Source organism: Anabrus simplex, chromosome 1 (assembly GCF_040414725.1).
Source record: "Anabrus simplex isolate iqAnaSimp1 chromosome 1, ASM4041472v1, whole genome shotgun sequence".
NCBI lineage: Eukaryota > Metazoa > Arthropoda > Insecta > Orthoptera > Tettigoniidae > Anabrus > Anabrus simplex.
Window position 1 is genome coordinate 273,742,785 of NC_090265.1, and position 21,365 is coordinate 273,764,149.

Genomic DNA, 21,365 nt, shown 5'->3' on the forward strand with positions numbered 1-21,365 from the left:
TGGTCTACCGAGACGAAGCACGGAATGGTTCCGTGGCTCGGGCCCAATGAGTTAAGCAACAGAATTGAGATTCATTAGAACTTCAAATCAAAAGACCAGGAAAAATATTTCACAGAGGGAAAATATCAGAGAACAAAAAATGTTTGAAGATAGGAAGAAGTGGCAAACTCTTGTGTACTACACCTGGGAAACTGGAGTCTGAGAATGATGATTCTTTTCAGAGTACAGTCCAGCCTAAAAAAGCTTAACCAAACACTAATCCTCTAAGAAGGCGCAAGATATGAAACATTCTAATTACATCCAAACATGTTTTACAACAAATTTAGAACTAATTCCTGAATAAAGAGGAACAAAGAAAGATATGTTCATTACCTTTTCTGACTTCCAAATCTTCTGTTTGAAGTTAGTTCTTCTTCAGAAGATACTTCTATTTTCTCTGAATGCTTTTCTTGAGTGGACTGTATTCTTTCTATAGGTAATACAGGCCTAAGCTCTGAGTCTTCCTTTTTGGGTGAAAGTGATTTATGCTTTGAAACAGTTCCACTTTCAGGAATAATTAAATTCCCTTTATGATTATGCCTTTTACTTCTCCGATTTGTTTCAGATTCTTGAGTTTCTAAAGCTAATGTTTCTTGTGATGTAAGGTCATGGACAGTATTCCTACAGCTGGAGAGCATTGTAGAAGCAAAACTGAAACTTGGATTGCAGTATTTTTCCATAGAACAATGTAAAATTGCCAACCCAATCTCACTCACAGGAATAACCCTCTTGCCATGGGACTGGAGAAAACCTGAAATGAAAATAAACATACTTGAAAAACCCGAACACAAACAAATATTACTTTATAAAATAAATAGAGACCAAAGTTTTCATCCAAGATATCTCAAATTCAAATTTAATTAGTAGAAACAGCATTAAAACTGTACTAGAGGACATGTGCTGCTCCACAGCATTTGTTATAAATAAGTCAGATAACATGTCTTAATATAAAATTCTTCCATGCGATGCCTGGGTACTTTTTTGAATGTTTACTTTCAGGATTTCCATTACCTGTTAATTATGTGTGAAGTATTTTTTGTAGATTTCTTTATTGTGACGTTTATTGATAATTTACAAATTTTTTACTCCTATTCCCAAATCTGGTGACCTTAGCTTAATCAGTAACTATAGATCAGTAACTATATTGTCAACTCCTGCAAAGCTATTTGAAAGTATTCTTTTTGAACGTATAATGAATGATGTAAAACCTAATATTTCTATTCGTCAGCATGGCTTCATGCCGATGCGTTCTGCCACCACAAATTTAATCCAATTTTCAGAGTATATTTCAGAGCATTTGGATGAGAGAGGCCAAGTTGATGTTGTATTTACTGACTTTCAGAAAGCGTTTGACAAAGTAGAGCATGATATACTTTTAAAGAAAATTGACTCCTTGAATTTCTCTCAGGGCTTTTACTCCTTGATAAGATCTTACCTAGTTAACAGAAAACAATATTTGTGTTATAAAGGATATTCATCTCACAACTTTATAGCCAATTCAGGTGTACCACAGGGCTCAAATCTAGGACCTTTACTGTTTCTAATTTATGTTAATGATGTTGTAGATGTCGTGTCTAAGTCTGAAATATTACTCTTTGCCGATGATCTGAAGGTATTTTCTGCAATTAAATCCACTGATGACTGTAAGAATTTACAAAATGATCTAAATGCTATATCACTGTGGAGTAAAGAAAATAAATTACCATTCAATGTAAATAAATGTGTTAAAACGTCTTTTACAAGATGTCGCCAGCATATTGGGTATACTTATAACATCAACGGTTCCGTCTTGAAGGAAGTCAAACAAAAGATGGATTTAGCTATTCAGTTCAATATAGATTTGAAATTTGGAAGTCTTTTACAAGATGTCGCCAGCATATCGGGTATACTATTAACATCAACGGTTCCGTCTTGAAGGAAGTCAAACAAAAGATGGATTTAGCTATTCAGTTCAATATAGATTTGAAATTTGGAAGTCATATTGAATACATAGTTAATAAAGCCTATAGAAATTTGGGTTTCATATTTTGAAATTCCTTAAATTTTCAACTTACAACGTTATTTATTTTATACAACTCATTAATAAGATTGAAACTAGAATATGGTTCTATTATCTGGAGTCCTTCAGACACTAAGTATATCAAATTAATCGATAAAGTACAAAAGCAATTCTTAAAGTATGTGTACTGGAAACAGTCACACGAGTACCCGACATTTCTGTCCTACTCCACAATGTTATCACACTTTGGTGTTAAAACTTTGGAACAAAGACGTAAAAAGTCCATGATGTTATTTTTGTACAAAGTATTGAATAGTAAAATTGATGATGAAGAGTTACTTGGAAGGATACCATTTTATGTTCCTCGGAAGTCTGGCAGGTTCAAGAATTTGTTTTACATTAAGAAATGCCGCACAGAAGCCCATAAGAATTCTCCTCTTAATAAAATTCTGAAATTTTATAATACATTAAATACATATAATTTGGATATCTTTTTCATGAATCAAATCAACTTTGAACTGGCATGTGATACTTTCCTATAATGCACATACTGTTGAATATTATCTCTGTTTTCTGTATGTTTTATTTCATTCTTCTAGTTGTTCTTTTATTTCTCTTCTTCTCTTCGAATTCACAGTTTTCAAATGACCCATAAATTAAACACTTTATTTCTCTTTTTAGAATATTATTTTGCATAATGTGTCATGTGTCATGTTTTAAGAGAAAGACTGTATAATTTAACTGTATAACTGAATGTGTTACTTTGTGTTAGGCACCACTGTAAAATAATTATTAATGTAGTAACTGTATATTTTTATTGTATTACCAACTTTGTATTGTTTGGGTAGTTCATTGTATTCTTTGTATTGTTTTTTTCAGTTAATGTTTAGTAGTGTAACTATTAATTGTACTGTATATTGTGAACATTGTAATTGGGCAAAAAACCTGTTATGTTCATCACTGGATAAATAAATAAATAAATAAATAAATAAATAAATAAATAAATAAATAAATAAATAAATAAATTGTTTAATGTCGCACCGACACAAATAGGTCTTATGGCAATGAAGGGATAGGAAAGGGCTACGAGTGGGAAGAAATAACCGTATTTGTTGGGTGTGGAAATAGGAAACTACAGAAAACCACCTTCAGAGCTACCAACAATGGGGTTGGAATCCACTATCTCCTGAATGCAAGCAGACAGCTACATGAAACACACTGTGCAGCCACTTGGCCAGTTTTTACGAACTATTTTGTAACTTCATAGAATTGTGCGTTTAATTTAAAGTTTTAGTTTTTAATTTGTAACTGTACATAGATGCAGGGTGTGGTTTCTAGTTGTAATGTGTTAAAAACAATTATATATTGTACATTTATTTATAAATTGTAAGAGTTGTGTAAAGTTGTCTTTTATTATGGCTGATGAATTGTTTGAATGAAGATGTTTTGAAGTATAAATTTGTGTATATATGCACATTTATTCAGAGAAAAAAACACTCCCCCCAAAAGGAGGTTGCCCATGAGAACAAAGTATACTAAATACATTTATGACTATATTTCCCAGTATGGATAGTGAACTTTTCAAGGCTTTGTGGACCACATTTTTCATTAACGAATCTGATAGTCTGAATCTTGAACGGAATTCTTCGAAGAACTTAGGAATTGTTCCTCTTGCACTGATCATGAGGCCTATAACCTCGATGTTATTTAGTCCATATTCACATTGGTAGAAGGGGATAGTTCGTATAAGCTTTTCTTTTCCTCCTGTACTTCACTGGGATGGTTAGTGTGCAGTTCAAACTGAACCGTAGGATCAATAATCTATCCATTGTTATTTTTGAAGGCTATCATATCAATCCTATGGGTACTGCCGTTCTCCGACAATCCATGGACCTTTCCATGCACTGTGTAACCAGCATCTTGCAATAAATGAGTAGAGCTTCGTATCACATGGTGTCTAGTAAGGCGCAGGGTTTTGCCGTAGGGACAGTATCCCAGGACATGAGAAAGAGTTTCTATTTCGTTGTGGCAATGCCGACAACAGTTATTGTCCTGGGACCTGCCTGGCACGGCTCGAATGGCTGTGATGTTAGCGGTCATCTTTAGAGCATCACGCCAGTCACTGCTAGACAGGCCAACATGGTGTGTTATCCAACTGTTCGCTGAAAGGTTTTCTTTAAATAAGATAACACCTTTTCCCTTTTGAGGAAGCTGACACCATTTTTGGAATTCTTGATTTCTCAACAACTCTTATTTTCTTGGAATCCAAAAGACCAGTTTTGGAATTTAATAAGCTGACGCAAGGTGAAATGTGCAGGTTTTGTAGGCATTTGTTACTCTCCTCAGAGAGATGCCTACTTCCCAAAATGTAAGGGTTGCCATTTATTTGTAGGGTAACAAGAGCGCTTATCTGTTGCAGGACAGCTTCCTGCTGTGACCGGAAAAGTCCTAGACCTTTGAACTTTTGGTGTGTGTGTATGTGTGTATCATACTGTCAGGTGTGTTGGCAGTAAGCTGGAGGATTTTTTCAGTGTGCATTTTATCATTTTGTCGCTATTTTTCAGGAATTTCAGAAGAATACATTTTGACACAACTGTCTGAAAAAAACAATTCAATGTTGAGCATATGGAAAAATTTATGACGGTGAACTTTTGATCTGCGTGAAGGAGAGGAGAAGATGACAGTGACTCCAATTTGAGTTGTACAGTAGATCCTGCATCGTTCTGTGTGTGTCAAAGGTAATTCCATTTTGAAAGTTCACTCCAAGATATCTGATGGACTCATCTTGCAATGTTGTTTTTATATCGCCACTGAAGACAGACATTAGGCCATCGGTAAGCTGACCGTTAGATATGTTGATAGACACTGATTTAGACATACTGACGTCAAATTCCAGTACTGTGAGAGGCTACAAACCATCTACGAGTGGAAACCCATATTCCCTAGCTATTGGTTTCTCTGAGAGTTCATTTAGAATATGGTCCGCTGCGATAATATAAAGTGTAGGTGACTAAGGAGGACCTTGCAAAACACCTCTCCTGAGTTTTATGCTCTTAGTTCTCAGGTAGTTGGCTTCAGTTTGGGAACACCTCTCCTCAGTTTTATGCTCTTAGTTCTCAAGTAGTTGGCTACAGTTTGGGTTGTACTGCTCTCTTGAAGAGAGAGGATTAGCTCGACAAGTTTAGATAAAGCGGCAGAATTTTCTAGAGCTGTTCTCAGATGGTTGTGGCCAATGTTATCAAATGCCTTCTGGATGTCGAGGAAGACTAGGGTTACATCAGTTTTCTCCTTTTTTTACCTTTGCCAGAATCGACTGTAGCATTGAAGTATTTAGTTATCATGCTGGGTGAATGAAATGAATGACAATGGAAAAAGAAAAGTGTGTTGCCATGGTGATATTGCAGAGAAACAGAAAAAAATGGAAGGTGGATACCGATACTGCCATGGCTAAATGGTTAGCGTGCTGACCTTTGGTCACAGCAGTCCCAGGTTCGATTCCCGACAGGGTCAGGAATTTTAACCACTACTTGTTAATTTTGCCGGCACGGGGGCTGGCTGTATGTGTCATCTTCATCATAATTTCATCCTCATCATGACACGCAGGTTGCCTACGGCCGACAAATCAAAAGACCTGCATCTGGCGAACTGAACATGTCCTCAGACACTACCGGCACTAAAAGCCATACGGACATTTCATTTTCATTGAATTTGTATGTTGTATAAAGAAAGTTATATTAACAGGTTATATTTAAGCAGTGCTGGTTGAATTGGAATTTTAATGAAATCATTGAAATTTAAAGGGTATCACAGATGTATAATAATGGAGTTATAAAATTAAGAAATTAGATAATACCCTAAAAGAAGTCAACAAGAAGGATATAGAGAATAATGAGGAGATTGAGAAATAGGTAGTGCAGGAGTGGATTTCTTCTCAGTATTTCAGTACCACAGCATTACTGACTCTTTTGTATAATGGTAGGAAGAAGAAGAAGGTCGAGAAGTACTAAGCACAGAGAACTTCAGAGGAACTAAAAGCATTTATTTATGTACTGTATGTCGTATCCTGAACATTCTGGAGCTTCTATAGAAAATGTTGAGCAAGATAGAAGTCCTGTGGCTTCTTTTTCAGGAGAGAATTTTGAACACAGTATTGTTATTTCTCATTTATATTTCAGCTTGTATGCATGTACACAAGAACCTCGTTTATCCAGATTAGGTGGGACCGGAACTGATCTCGATTATCGAAAATCTGGATAATCCGTAAAATTAAAGAAACAAATGCAGCACGTGTTATATAATATATTAACATAAGTTGTACAGTGATACCTTCCTTCAATTGTACAAAAGAGGTAAGAACACTTTTCTTACATTTACGACTTTGTTTTATGCACTCAAATAATGTGTGAGCCTTTTCTGTTTTACATTTGTATAGCGTGTGCGCGCAGCACGATCACGAAGACGTTTTACTAACATCAGTCCTGCCGGTGTGGTTTCAGCTGGGATTCTAAATAGGCGATAAGTTTGTCCAGCTGCACTGTTGCATATCCATGAGTTATTGTTTCATCTTCCAATTCATCATCACTCTCCTCATTACCTGCCGAGGAACAAGAGGCAATAATTTATTCATCTGTCATTATGCCATAACCTGAATTACAGTCATTTTTCAACCTGCCATTTACGACGTTCACATCTATGTCTGAGCATCCAGAAATGCGTGCAAATGTTTCAAGGAACTCAGAAGAGTACATGGTTTCCCATTCTCAATTCCACGCAAATGCCGGAACAGTACCTTTGATAGACCGCGGCCGATTTACTTCCAATTCCTGTCCTTAACTATCCATGGCAGAAAGACATTCAAGAAAAATTGACCTAGTAAAAGAAATACTGAACAAGTAAAAATACATTTTTATTATTTTCAATCCAGATAAACCGTAGATCCGGATTAATGAGGGCTGGATAAATGAGGTTCTTGTGTATATACTTTTTTTATATATTGTGGGGGATTACAAATTATCTTGATTTGAAAAGACTTTGTCCTTGTGACACCCCAGATTGTCTAGGAAGTAACTGATCCTTTCAAATAATAAAAATAAGGGATAACTATATGAAAATACTAACCATCATTGGGACTGTCACCAATCAGCCTAGAGAACCCCAAAACTGTGGATTCAGTACTGATCCCAGTCATTTTGGACATTTTATTTCTCACCCCTTATGACCCGCATGCCAATGGAGGCTGAAATTGGACTTAAGGTGTATTTTCCAAGGTGCGATTGTTAAAAAGATATCAGGAACTATGTCCTTTTTATTAGTGGTATTCACCTGATTTGAAGATTTAATTTTATATTTGGTCCGTAGGCAGTGCAAGTTTCATAAAAGGTAAGAATACCTACTCTTTTTGTTACATCACTTGTTTCCTGACAAACCACTGTTAATTTGGTTGGTTCTGGAGCTACATATATATATATATATATATATATATATATATATATATATATATATATATTTCTATTAATTGACATTCAAAATGACTGTTGCACTTGCACTATATCTTTAGGACAATTTAATGGTATGGAGCTAAAACCAGTTAATAAGGTTAAAATACAATCATTTTCTCCATGAGTGATTTTCAAAGGAAATTCTAATGGACATACATTTTTGTCTTCAGAGACTGCCTTACATTTAAGCATTTGGTCCTTGGACAAGTAAGTATACAATTGTTGTTCTTCACTTATGATAATGAATTCTGATGTCGGTCTTACTATTACAAACTGATGATTTTCATTTGTTATTGGTGTGGGGAAAGGAAGAATTTTGTACACCTTGAAATTCTTTTTGTCACTGAGAGGAGTTGTGAGCACATACACTAAGACGTCTTGATTAATGACGGCCTGCAACTTGGCTATTTTATAAATTAGGTACTCATGAGTTGTGCCCAATTCAAATGGTAGGGTCATCTTCTGAGGGAGTTGTCCTAATGCTTTTTTATAAGCTTTAACTATTTCTGCAGGACTTAATATTTGAACATGAATAATTCCTAGTTGAGCATATGTAATGGCTGAGGTTATTATATTATATTGTTCATGTAATTGGACTAGTAAGTCTTCAATTTCTATTAAGTGTTGATTAATGTTAACTTCTATGCTAAGTTGATTGTAGGCCTGTTCTAATTGTTCGGTTTCATTCTTAATAAAACTTTTAATTTGCTCCAAACTTTGACTAAGTTTTAGCTCATTGTTAGTGACGTCATACAGTGTACTATTCATTGATTGGAGTGTCAAACGGACGACCAGCATTTGTTCCTTCGCATTCTTAAGCATTGACATTTGTTCTTTTTCTTAACTTAATTAACATGCTGATAGTGTTTCGGTTCTGGTACTCACTACGTTGATTAATCTATGTGTATTAATTCTCTTTTATTTCACTTGCCTTTCATGTCTGTTACTTTCCTTTCTGCACGCTGCCCATTTCCAATATTGTGGAAAGCAACGGGAAACTATCACTTTTTTTTAATTCTCTGGTATGCCTCTTTAGTGACACTTAGGTCATCCACACTGGTTCATGGTGGATCTGTTGAGGATCCAACCAACCTTACGTCTGGATACTCGATATGCATTTACACCTATTCTTTACATACTATCACCCCTGTTGATATCATTGTACAATTTGCGTTCTTTGCCAGTTCTATCGGAACAAGAAAAGGAACAGAAGAGTTAAGTTCAACATCTCTTATTGTCTTGCAGTACTGACCTAACACTGTCTTGTTGTCTAGCCTACGGTAGGAATAAACTCCACTATGAGGTTGACAGTCTACATTTCGTCTTCACATTGTTCAACTGAACACATATAGCCTACTGTATTATGTGAGCTTTTGCAATCACAATTGTTGTAGGGAACTACAAACACTATAATAGTAACTCACTTCCAATGCGGGTTACGTTCACCATATCATGTGGTACGCATGTGGTATTGCCCTAATAAATGATTCCCATGTCGACGTTCGTATCCTGCACGTGGTTTTACTAAGTGCAGACACCACCATAATTCATACATGTGCTCTAACTTGTTCACCCCTGTTGGATTATTATGTGATTTAGCTCCCGTACATACACTTGCTGTGGTCAAGTCTGTTTGACACATTCTCTTATCAGCGGTAAGGCATGCTGTGTTTACTAACAGCGATTCATGCTGAGGGCTTCAGGATCCCTTAGGTACCGTTATGTTAGCCTTGACTGACAGTCATTCATTCTACTTCCTCCTATAGTTAACCTACTCTCTATTATTATTATTATTATTATTATTATTATTATTATTATTAGAACTTAGGGTGGCTAGCCCTATAAGGTGATGACTTTCGACCTAGGAATTGCCTGCGATGTTTGCAAGAGAACATAAATTTGAATTTCAAGAGTAGTACTAACATGTTCTGTGGTGTTTACGCTCAGATGAGCGTTATCATGACGGGGTTTTCTTTCCTTGGAGCTCTGCCAAATAGGGGAATACTCCACTTTGTTTCCTTCAAGTGGGGATGTCCTGGGATGGCCGTGTGCCATCTTATCTCAATTCCACTCATTTGCTAACATAGCTGTAGTGTGTCCTTATCTGTAAAGGTCACTCATTCATTAGAGTGTAGTACTTTCGCTAGTATTACGTAGTATGTGTTACAGATTTGTTACGTATCCTTGTATAGGGTGTTCACTGAAGAGTGGTCACTGCTATGTTGCTTTAATATAGTAATAGGTGTGAAATTTTAGCTGTTCATTCATAGGATGGGAACCTATAATATATTGTAGGGTAGAATATACCCTAAGTTACGAGAGCACATATGAATCATGTCCTCGCCTTTCATGACTATTGAAAGATGCCGACCAGTTTCACGCACTGCGTCCTATGCACCGATATTCTAGGCCCTTTTTTGATGTAGGATGAATTTCTATACTCCCCTGGAAATTTAGCACGAGATTTGGCTGAATATTTCATATAACTCTACCAGCAACTTTTGACAGATCCAAAAAGCCATTGGGGTAGAAGGGGGTGTGGTCTACCGTGGCCGAAATAAGGGCCAAGGTTCTTCAAGATGTAGTCTAACTAACGAATAATTTAAGTCGATTTTTGTAGACTTTTATTAGCTTGCCCCTATTGTTAATTCTTAGCAAGCAATTTACACCATATACTTTTTCCACTGTGTAAGGGCCTTTATATGGCTGTGAAAATTTAGAACTACGACCTCGGCGTAGTCTCTCATCCCTAAGGAGTACTTTATCTCCTATCTGAAAAGTTACCTCATGTCATTTTTTATCATAATTTTCCTTTTCTCTCTGTTTACTACTGATAAGGGTTTACCTAGCTAATTCATGGTTTTCTTGTAACCTATGCGTTAGCTCTTCAATTACGTTCTGTACTCGTTATAAGTAGCTTCTGGCTTTCGTTGTAGTATACCAGGAATATTTGCCTTACGACCAAAAATTAACTCATAGGGTGTGAACCCTGTGTTCGTGTGTAGAAGTAGTGTTGTACACAAATGTAGCAGTGGGGAGGTACTTATCCCAATCATTCTGCTCTGAGCATATATAATGCCTTAAATATCCATTAGTGTGTGATGTGCTCGTTCTATACTACCATTAGATTGTGGGTGAAAAGCAGTTGTGTGCACTTTCTCTATTTTTAACATTCTTGAATGTTTGGCTCATAAAATTCCTACCCATGTCCGATAGTATAATGTTAGGAATTCCAAAAATACTGACTATGTTCATTACTAGTGCTCTAGCTATAGTTTCCGCCTCTTGATTAGGGATCGGAATAGCTATTAAATATTTAGATACCAAATCCTGGCAGGTGACAATAAAGCGATTAGAATTCTGTTACTGGGAGTGGGCCATCCACGTCCATTGCTACTTTTTCAAACACAGTGCTAGGAGTACCAGTCACCATCATAGGCGCTTTAACTGCTGGGCCTACGATTTTGTTCTTCTAACAGGAAGGACAAGAACGTATAAATTTCTCTATGTCCTTCTTCATACCTGGCCAATGAATAAACTCTTTAATTCGGGCTAACGTTCTAGTCATGCCCTGATGTCAACCAACAAGTGAATAATGCACTTCCCGTAGAATGTTCAGCTTCTCTTCCTCAGTGAGATTCTGAACTTCTACTTCAGGTGAACTTTCTTGCTCCTTGTCCTCAGCTCCTTCTGACTTAGCATTTACGGGGCTGGGATCTAGGTTTCGATTCTCGTCTAACCTCTCTGCTTGCGCGTCCTCGAGGTCATTCCTACTAGAATTTCCTTCCTGATCACCTGTTATTATGGCTTCTTGGCCTTCAGCGCTTACTACTCTTCCTGCTGTCTCAGGTTCCGTCTTTTCTGTTCCTTCAGACTCTACTGGGATTCTACTTAACGTATGTGTGTTCTTATTAGTTTTTCCCATTTTATATACGATTGTAAAATCATATTCTGCTAATTTCAGTCTGAACCTGATCAATCGTGAAGATGGGTCCTGTACATTGAATACCCACTTCAGCGGTTTGTGGTCCGTAACCACTGTAAATTGTCTGCCTAACAGATAAGGTCTGAAATATTTAACTGCCCATACAATGGCTAGGAGCTCCTTCTCTGTTACGGAGTAATTTTTCTCTGCCTTGTTTAGTGTTCGACTTGCATAAGCTACTGGCAAGTCTTTGCCTAACTCTCCTTGTGAGAGCACAGCACAGAGTGCTTCTCCGCTTGCATCCGCAGTTGGGATGAACGGTTTCGTGAAATTGGGGTACTGTAACAGTGGCTGCTCTGTTAGCTTCTGCTTTAATATACAGAAGGCAGTCTCTTGTTTATCGGTCCACACATAAGGGACGTTACTCTTCAAGAGCTCATACAGCGGTTTTGCGATTTTACTATATTCTGATATAAATCTGCGGCAATAGCTGCTTAATCCCAAAAATCCCTTGAGTTGTTTAGTGGTGGTGGGCCTAGGAAAATTCCGCACCGCTTCCACTTTTCGCTCATCTGGCTTAACACCATCCTTCGTCACTACATGCTCTAAGAAAGTTACTTCCGTGCGTAAAAATTCGCACTTGTCTGGCTGTAACTTCAAGTTGTGTTCCCTGAGTCTCTGGAAAACCTCTCTGAGTCTTTGATGGTGCTCTTCCATCGAACTCGAGTACAAAAGGATATCGTCCAGACAAACCAGAACTTTAACACCTAATAAGCCTGCCATGGCGGTATTCATCATTCTGACGAAGGTGCTTGGGGCATTGCGTAATCTCATGGGCATTCTGACATACTGATAATGGCGCCCTAAGGCTGAGAATGCCGTCTTCTCACGGTCTTCCGGTCGTACTAGAACTTGATGGTATCCTGACGCCAAATCCATGGTGGAAAATTAGCATGCTTTCCCTAGTGCGTCCAATAGTTCAGTTATTAACGGAATAGGGTAGGCTGATCCTATCGTTACACTATTGAGACCCCTGTAGTCTAAGCAAATTCGATACTTCTGCTTCCCTGAGGTGTCCATTTTCTTTGGTAATATTACAAGTGGGGCATTCCAGGGACTGGAGCTAGGAGTGATTATTCCATCCTCCAAAATTTTATCCACCTGCTTCTGTACTTCGTCTTTCAGCGCTTCGGTAATTCTATAGGGCCTAACATTTATGGGGGTTGATTCTACTTTATATCTATCCTATGCTCTAAGATAGTTGTGTATGTCAATTTATCTCCTTCGAGATGAAATATGTCATTATATTCTGCACAAATCGCATATAGCTTGTCTCTATCCCTGGGAGTTAAGTGGTCTACCTGTAATTGCTCTATGAGCCTCTGTTCACGAGACTTATTTTCAGATTGCTGTGCTTGCTGCGATACTTGTTGTACCGTGCGCACTTCTGATTGGTTAGGGGATTCATTCCTCTGTATTCGGTGTATATTTATTAGTGGGCTATCAAATGTCACTTCAATATCTCGAGTATTTAAGATACTTACTATCGCTTTGCGATTGGGTGCTCGTGTCACACAACTAGCAAGATACACCCCTGACAGTATCTCTTCCTTATTTATTATTCCTTCTGCCAGCGCCTTATCAGTATTTACTGATACTATTGTTTCTGTCCTTGGTTGGAGGCTGATAACTTGACCCTGAGGGGTCCTCTTAGTTATACAGTATTGCACTCCATTTATTTCAGCACAACCCGTTTTATAATTTAATATACTGTTGTGGAGTACATTTCGCCCTATAATTCCATCATATTGGAGTGGTACTCCCTTGCGGACCACGTGAAATTAATTTAAGCTTTCCCCTATCAAAAGGTCAACTGTGCCCTTGGTTCGGATTTCTCGGGCACTCGTGTCTTTTACTCTTGTGCCTACTCTTCACACTTCTGTCTTAGGAGGCACGAACTGGTCCTTTAAAAGAGATATTGGACTTCCTGTATCTAATAGGCATTGTAGTAGACTTTTGGAGTCTCTCAGCCCGATTTCTACAGTGCCTTCCGTTTCATTCTGTGAATTTTCACTTACTATACGAACCTGACAGACTTCCTGGACGCTTAATCCCATAGGATATTTCTGTTCGAAAATTTCAACGTACCCTTCCTTGAAATTTATAATACTGTCCTGTAATAGGTCTCTACCTATTAATCCATCAACAGATAGTCTGAAATCATCTCATTACAATGTAGAATTCGGGGTAATATTCCCCTATCTGCAAGGTAGCACACCCTCTTGTGCGCGAACTTCGCCCCGTGATTCCGGCCAGTTCTAACTCTGGCTTCCTATGATAAATTTCTCTTTTAGGTACGGTGTGCTCTTTTAGAAGGCTTACATTTGCTCCAGTATCAATTAAAAATCGAAAGGGCCTTTTCCTTTCTTTGGCATAGACCAGGATTGAACCCAAGCGATCATGTTCTACACGGCTCTGTCCCTGACAGTGCTGTGTTCGGTCAGGCCGTCTATTTTCCTTGCTTACTTCACTTATATTACGTGGGATGGACGTTGTGCAGGACCCGTGATCTTGCCCTGAGTCACGGTCCCGAACCCGTTTAAAACCCTGGAGGGCTGGTCCCTTTCTCTCCACTGGGAGCCGTTTCCCACTCGAGCCGGCAGCTTCCTTTTAGCTCGCGATCGGCTCTGCGCACATTGGTTTGTAGGAGACCTTTCTCCTTTGTCACGAAACCAACAGGTACGCTGTCTATGTCCTTTTCGCCCACATATAAAACATTTGCGTGCATCTAGCTGGCGGAACTCTTCCCAGCATTCTGACTGCACGTGCCCCATTTTATTACAGTTATAGCATCTAACTATTCTGCACACTTTTATTTCATGCGGACTGCTCGTACTTTCCGTATGCCTTGACCTACATTTTTCTGACGCATGATCCAGTTTCTTACAATGTTTAAAAACTTGCGGGCCCTTTTCCTTCGGTTTGGTAGCCTTACAGTCCCGGGCTACATGTCCTTCGCGATTACAATTAAAGCATACCATTCTCACATTAGCCTTCTTATAAGGCCTATGTCCTGAAGATTCAGCATTAGCAGTAGTTGGGTTTTGTGTTTCCTGGGGGTGGCTTACACCCGCTTGTGGAGCCTTTCGACACCATTATCTGCTGTTTAGCTTTCTAAGAGACTATTGCGGTCTCTTCTTCTTTAGCTATATCGATAGCCTGTTCCATGGTCTGGGCATCCCTACTTTTTATTACATTCTGAATTCTCTCATCCCGCAGCCCTTGAACAAAGCTAGCTTTGATTAATCGCCTATTAAACTTGGCTTGATTTTCTCCTACCATTGGGGACTCGTCCTTTATCGCTGCGTCACGGAGATTGGTTCCAATCTTATCTATTCTATGAGACCATTATGCTATAGATTCCCCGGGCTGCTGCCTGGCAGCAAATAGCTGACATGTGTAAAAGTCTACCGTTCTACATTCACAATAATATTCCTCTAATGCAGTCTTAATTTCTGGCCATGTTCGTACGTCTAGCCGTACTAACAATTTACTTCGGACTTCTTTGGTAATTTTCGTTAGAATTAATTTATAGAACAAATCTCATTTATCCGGCCTGAACACCTCTCATGCTGTCTCTACTGTTTCGCAAAATTCCTTCAATCTATGGGGTTGTGAACCATCAAATTTTGTATTTATTATACGTAAAGCCTCAGTCACTGACATATATTGCTCAACATGCACTACTTCATCATGATCACTAATATGGTTAGGAGCCGGACTGGCTGATCTAGCTGACCCTTCCATTTTATAAAATGTGGCTTCAACTTGTTGATTGTTGACTTCTGGAACTGGGCTCTCTCTCTTTGTGCGTATACACCAGCTACCTCTCAGTGCGAGTACAACGTTCTTCCTCTCCTTTCCAGCTATGAGACTTGTTACTCGAACAATTTGTAAGACCTCTGAAACTGTTAACACAAGAATCAATTTTCAGCTTAATACTTAGTAACCTATGGGCAATCACTTTGCAGTTAAATACAATTTAATTAGTGCATTACCCCGACAAGCTGACACCAGAATTTTTAAGTCCACTTGTCATATCCTAAGGATATGGCAAGCTGGGTGTAACCTTTACTACGGTGGTTACACAAAACAAGTAATAAACACAATAAAGGAGGGAAGTAAGAGCACTTACACACTATCAGAAAACACTATACACTCAGAGAAACATCAGCTGGCCTACGCGGATCTCAGCCAAAAAAAACATAATACGAAATATCAGTAGGGCCAACTAGTGGATAATAACCCAGGAAAGTGGAAACAGGCAGGACCTACCGAGGGCATGGACATGGCTTGGATTGCATATTCTGAAATGAATCGCCGTGATCCTTAAATTTGAAAAATATTATTTACAAGTGAAATTTTACAAATACATTCCAAACAAAATCCACCAAATTACAACTTACGAAACTATAACCTCCGTGATACACATATCTTAGCAGTTCTTTGATAATGGGCTTCACTACGAGTTTCAAACTTCAAATCAAACTATACAACTAGTTACAGATCCGGTAGTACAATGCAAGTTGGTAGGTTAAACCCAATTACAATTCACGGTGAATTGAACGTATTCTCCTAAACTCATACATCAAGTGACACTGAACTACCAGAGGCAAACTCCAAGGTACATGTATTAATTTACAATCTACACATTTTGTGAAATAAGAAAAGGGAATGCCTCGAAAACAAACAGGCAAGCCCAGCTGAAAAGCTAGGGCATCCTAAATAATTAATTTGGTGAATCTAGGTTAGGCTAGGGCAGACTCCTATACGAAATTGCAAACGAACATTACGGAAATTTTAACCGGAACGGAAAGTAAGAGTGCTTATCCAAGGATGCGCCATTTCGGAAGCGAGGTGTTGCACATGACGCAGACCAACACAGACTAAAGGCAGATCAGGCCAAGACAAGGCCGAATAATCACGATCGCTGCCTCGCTTACTATATATAGGAAAACTCTGGCTTGGAGTAGCCAATCAGAATGTATGAGTCCGCCCATCCCCTCCTAGGTTCACCAATCACAATTCCTACTCCCGTCACGAACTTTAACTAACATTATCGAAGACACACGTTCGTGAATCTTCCATTTCCAGAATAGTAAGAAAATTCCTTCTAGAAAACATAACCCACAAAAGGCACACACCCTGTTCAACAATTTTCTAGATACTCCCAGTAAGTACAGAATAGAAATCTACCATTTACAATTACGTATGTTACAAATATTACACAGTACAGGTTAGGTCATTACAAATAAAACATTACATTATACTTTACAAATAAAGTCTTCAAAAACACTTTCCACTTCCACAATATTGTTCACCTGTGACACTGGGGACTGGAAAGGGTTCTAAAATGGACTCAAACTCTGTAATAAAAACACCAAGTTAAGGTGGCTTGATGCCAAGAATCACTATATTGAATTGCCCAAATTCTTTCACTGTACAAGTATATACATCTATATACAACTCTAGAGTCTTAATTTGATCTTGATTTCTACACAATATCTTGTCTAGCTATTGAGTCCTTGGTTCCCTAGTTAGTCCAGTTATTACTAGATAATACTTATCTTCCGAGAGGATGAAGTCTTCCACGACGTCTTCTTTCTTGAAGCCTAATTTCACTATCACAGGTTAACACACGCTGGTTCACTGGTTCCCTTCACAAATACCTAAGAGATGCAGTTCTGATATTTCTTTGTGTTACTGACCGTGACACTCCCTTAGTGTTGACCTCTCGGTATATATTGGAAACTGCCACTCCGTGGTTACCTCTTCCCAACTATCCGGTCCAATTCTCGTACAGTTCTTATCCCTGCTCAACTTTATAGTAGGATCCTCGGAGCCTTTAAATGATGACTTCCTTTGAGTTCCTCCGTGTAGTTGAGCGACTATTAAATGGACTCCTCCAGAGTCCTTCACTCGTAATATTGAGCAGTCTAAGTCTTTTACCGCTCTCCCTGTAATTTAAGTCCTTGCTAGCAGTAGAGATTATATGTTCCAACTGATAATCACGATACCTGTACGTTTCCCTGGTCGCGTAATGTTCTCAGGGACTTCCCGTTTATTCTAGTTGAATTACAAGTCTGCTGATGCGTTCTCTTTTACCCTAACACTCTATTAATTTAGTGTTTAGACTTCCTGGCACAATGCCTAGAATTCCTATTACCGATGCTGGTAATTCTGACTTAGAACTTTACTCAAGTTCTGTTCGCGACCTGACCGGCTTATTGTCCCACCAGACTTCCAGCCTAACTTCCCAACTACCTCTTCTGACTGTGAGCTATGAACTAACTGACCACCTCTCTGTGCTCTCCCTCAAGTTAATTTCGTATTTTGCTGTTGCTATGCTCTACCGAACTTTGAACCCTGTGTACTTCTGATTTGTCTTATTCTCATTGGCTAGCAGCATCCCTTCCCTGAGGAAATTCTAAACCTTCTCAATTGTTCTAGTAGGACGAACATCAGAAATTTCCCTAGACTACGTGTGCTTCAAGCTATGCCCTGTCATCCTTTTGACCATGTACATACTGTGATAAGAAATGACAAATATCCTGTGTTTGTTCAAATATTTCACCAATGCCTGAACGGCTTCTTCTGCTCAGAACTGCATCTCCTTAATAATTCCCAATGTATATTTCAATTTCATTTTCTTACACATATAATTATTTTACCTTGACACCTTGAAGTTGTATTTCATTTTCTGACTCGAAATTTCTTATGTCTACTTTACTCCTGTATTGCGAGGTCGCGGTCTGAATTTATTTTCGAACCGCTCGCTCACAAATTATGAAATGCGGGAGTGCCTGATCAGTGACACGACATTTTATTTCTCACCTATTTTCACAAATATGCTGATGGTGGCTGAAATTGGACTAAAATGTTATCTGGAGTGTAACAATTCATCTCAGTGACCCAGAGAACTGTGGATTTAACACTATAAGTTTATTTATTTTTTACATGTCACTCCCTTCCCACTCCACCCCTAGGAGTGCTAGGTGTGTCTTACTTCCACGGTATTTCTCTCCAGTTAGTATTCAGTCATATCATCCCTTAAGAATTAATACCACATAACTAACAAAACTCAAAGTTTACAGGAGGGACAAAAAACTGTTTATTTTCAAAATAATATGAAATAACTGAGTTATTTTTGATACTGTGATGTAAACGTATCACTGGATTCTTAGATTATGCTATTAAGTGATTTCTTATTTTTAAAAATCTGTAGCGTCAGTTACACATTATTGGATTAGTTGAATTTTCAAAAAACTTTGAGTTACACAGTATTGGATTCCATAATAAAATTGATAAAACCTAATTGTTTAAATTATATTTATTCAAATTTTTTACTGATACTGAAGATTTACCTTTAAGTTAAAATTAAAATATATCCTTAAAAAACAAAAATCCAACATCCTTGATTTTTTATAGTACCCAAATTGGGCCATATGAAATGAATCAACTATGATTATGATACACAATAGCTTGAATTCTTTTTTACAAGTGTGGAATGTTGTTGTAATAAGAGTGACAGTCTTTAGGAATTACGCCTTTGAGTTGCTGACGATGATCCCATTTTGTATTCTTGATCTTTAAGCACTGATCTAGGTCTCGTAGGCATCTCCACAAAATCATCCTCAAAATCCAATTTGTAGAAAATGACTTCTATTGGATCGTGTTTGATAACTTTAAGGTCCGTAACAGTTTTGTCTGGGATGAATGGAGTCGTATATCCATGAATCTTTTACGGCATAAGTGATAAAGAATGAGTAGTTCAGATAAACAACATTGTATAGTCGGGGTTTTCCTCATGCTACTTTCGAAACTGATGCCTACTGGCTGAGAGGTGTGATTTTGCAGTTCTTTAACTTATTTTCAATTGCTCTATGGACTGAGTCACATTCCATTTAGGTGTGACCCTTTTATAGAAATTTCTGGAAAATCGCAACCCAGTTTTCTTGGCTAGCTTCAACACAGCATTGGACATAACTATGTTCCGATTTTGACAGATGTATCCATGGGAATACAAGATGATTGGAACCCGTGACTTTTCCAACTGCTTGCTTATTGTCTCTTTTTTTTTGCTTAATGTCGCACCGACACAGATAGGTCTTATGGTGACGATGGGACAGGAAAGGGCTAGGACTGGGAAGGAAGCGGCCATGGCCTTAATTAAGGTACAGTCTGGTGTGAAAATGGGAAACCATGGAAAACCATCTTCAGGGCTGCCGACAGTGGGGTTCGAACCCACTATCTCCCGAATACTGGATATTGGCCGCAATTAAGTGACTGCAGCTATCAAGCTCGGTGCTTATTGTATCAGTTATGCAAGAAGCAAATACTGAAACCACCAGCTCAGCTTGATTTTCACCAAAATAAGCAATTAGAGTGAAATATAAGGAAATTAGAACATTTTATGGTATACGATTGTGAACTTAATTTATAGTCTGTGAAATAACAAATATACTAACTTTCGTTGATCATATAGTATGGAATTTGCATCCATGGTTGGTGGGGTAAATACTAACTGCAGAGTAGTGCGATCGGGAATGTTAATAAAAATATTTACAGTAGTCTCTGTTATAATAGCCCAAGGGACTCTTAACTTGGGAGAGTGGGTTGGCGACCACGCGGCCCTTAGCCAAGTCTTGGCATTGCTTGTGCCAGGCTCCTCACTTTCATCTTACCTATCTGACCTCCCTTGGTCAAATCTTGTTCTTTTCCAACCCCGACGATATTATGTTTGAGAATTCTAGGGAGTCTTTCATTTTCAAGCCCTTTGTGGTCCTTGTCTTTCTTGGGTTGATGCCTTCATTTTTCAATGTGTTGAATCCCTTTCATTTTTCCCTCTGATTAGTGTTATAAAGAGGATGGGTGCCCAATTGTACTTCCTCTTAAAACAATAATCACCACCACCACTCTCTGTTATAATAACACATACAGAGATTAATTTACCGGTATGTAATGTGCTGAAAACAAACTTGATTTTTCATTTCTTCTGGAAATTGAAGTATTTGCATACGAGAATCAAGTTGTGCTATTATTTCATGTTTCGAGAACGTTCTGTATCATCATCAACATTGTTGGAGTTCTCAAGTAGCATATCCTCATCAGTGTAACACATCTCATGGCAAAGCGTGGAACAGTAATTTTTCTGTTTTCCTTCTGAAGCCATGTAAAGCAGTGGCTTTAATTCTGAATTTTCTGGATAGTAACTACCACAATTATTTAAACGTAAGTATTATTATTACTTTAACACAAGCAATGTAGGGAACTCAAGACAAACTTCTCCCACTGAAGTATGATTATTATAGACCTGGGCTACTGATTGACAGTCACAGAGTTTGCTGTCAGCAACAATGTCGTGCTACTTTCAATTCAGTATGCATGAAATTGTGGGAGTTATAAAAGTGTGAGGGAAATCCTCTCGATTTACAAAACCTTGCCAAACGAGACAAAGCAGTTACGCAGTATTTAAAAAATATAATATAAGTCACTGTACTTTCATGGTATTGTTTCACCTCCAATTTTTGGACAACAATGTGTAACTATGAAATTCCTGCTGCTAAAACAGATGAGGGAATCATTAAGGATGCCAACAGTGCCATAAGCTAATTTTCAACAAAAATGTCAGTTATGCGGTATTCATTCTTAAGGGACGATATGTGTATCAAGTTTGGTTGAAATTGCAGATTTGTCTATAAGCTCCGCCATTTCTAATCATTTAGCTTCGCTGATATCTTTATGTAAAAACATTGCTCCTTAACTGTGTGCATCCTGCTAGGTACAGAATGTATTGTGGGCTATGGTAAGCGTTTGCCTGCAATTATTTGAGTGAGCATTTAGA

At 38.1% G+C, this 21,365-nt stretch overlaps 1 protein-coding gene and 1 long non-coding RNA gene across 5 annotated transcripts in view; one reads left to right on the forward strand and one right to left on the reverse strand.

Annotated features, from left to right (window-relative positions):
* LOC136886835 (uncharacterized) overlaps positions 1-21,365 on the forward strand; it is a 192,303-nt gene that overhangs the window by 158,744 nt on the left and 12,194 nt on the right. The gene's annotated exons all lie outside the window — the stretch shown is intronic.
* The window catches only part of nbs (nibrin), a 294,050-nt gene that overhangs the window by 119,596 nt on the left and 153,089 nt on the right, over positions 1-21,365 (reverse strand). For all 4 annotated transcript variants that reach the window (XM_067159644.2, XM_067159652.2, XM_067159661.2 and 1 more), the window contains one exon: positions 373-790. In XM_067159644.2, coding sequence (XP_067015745.2) covers positions 373-790 — 418 coding nt within the window. The remainder of the gene's footprint in view (positions 1-372; positions 791-21,365) is intronic.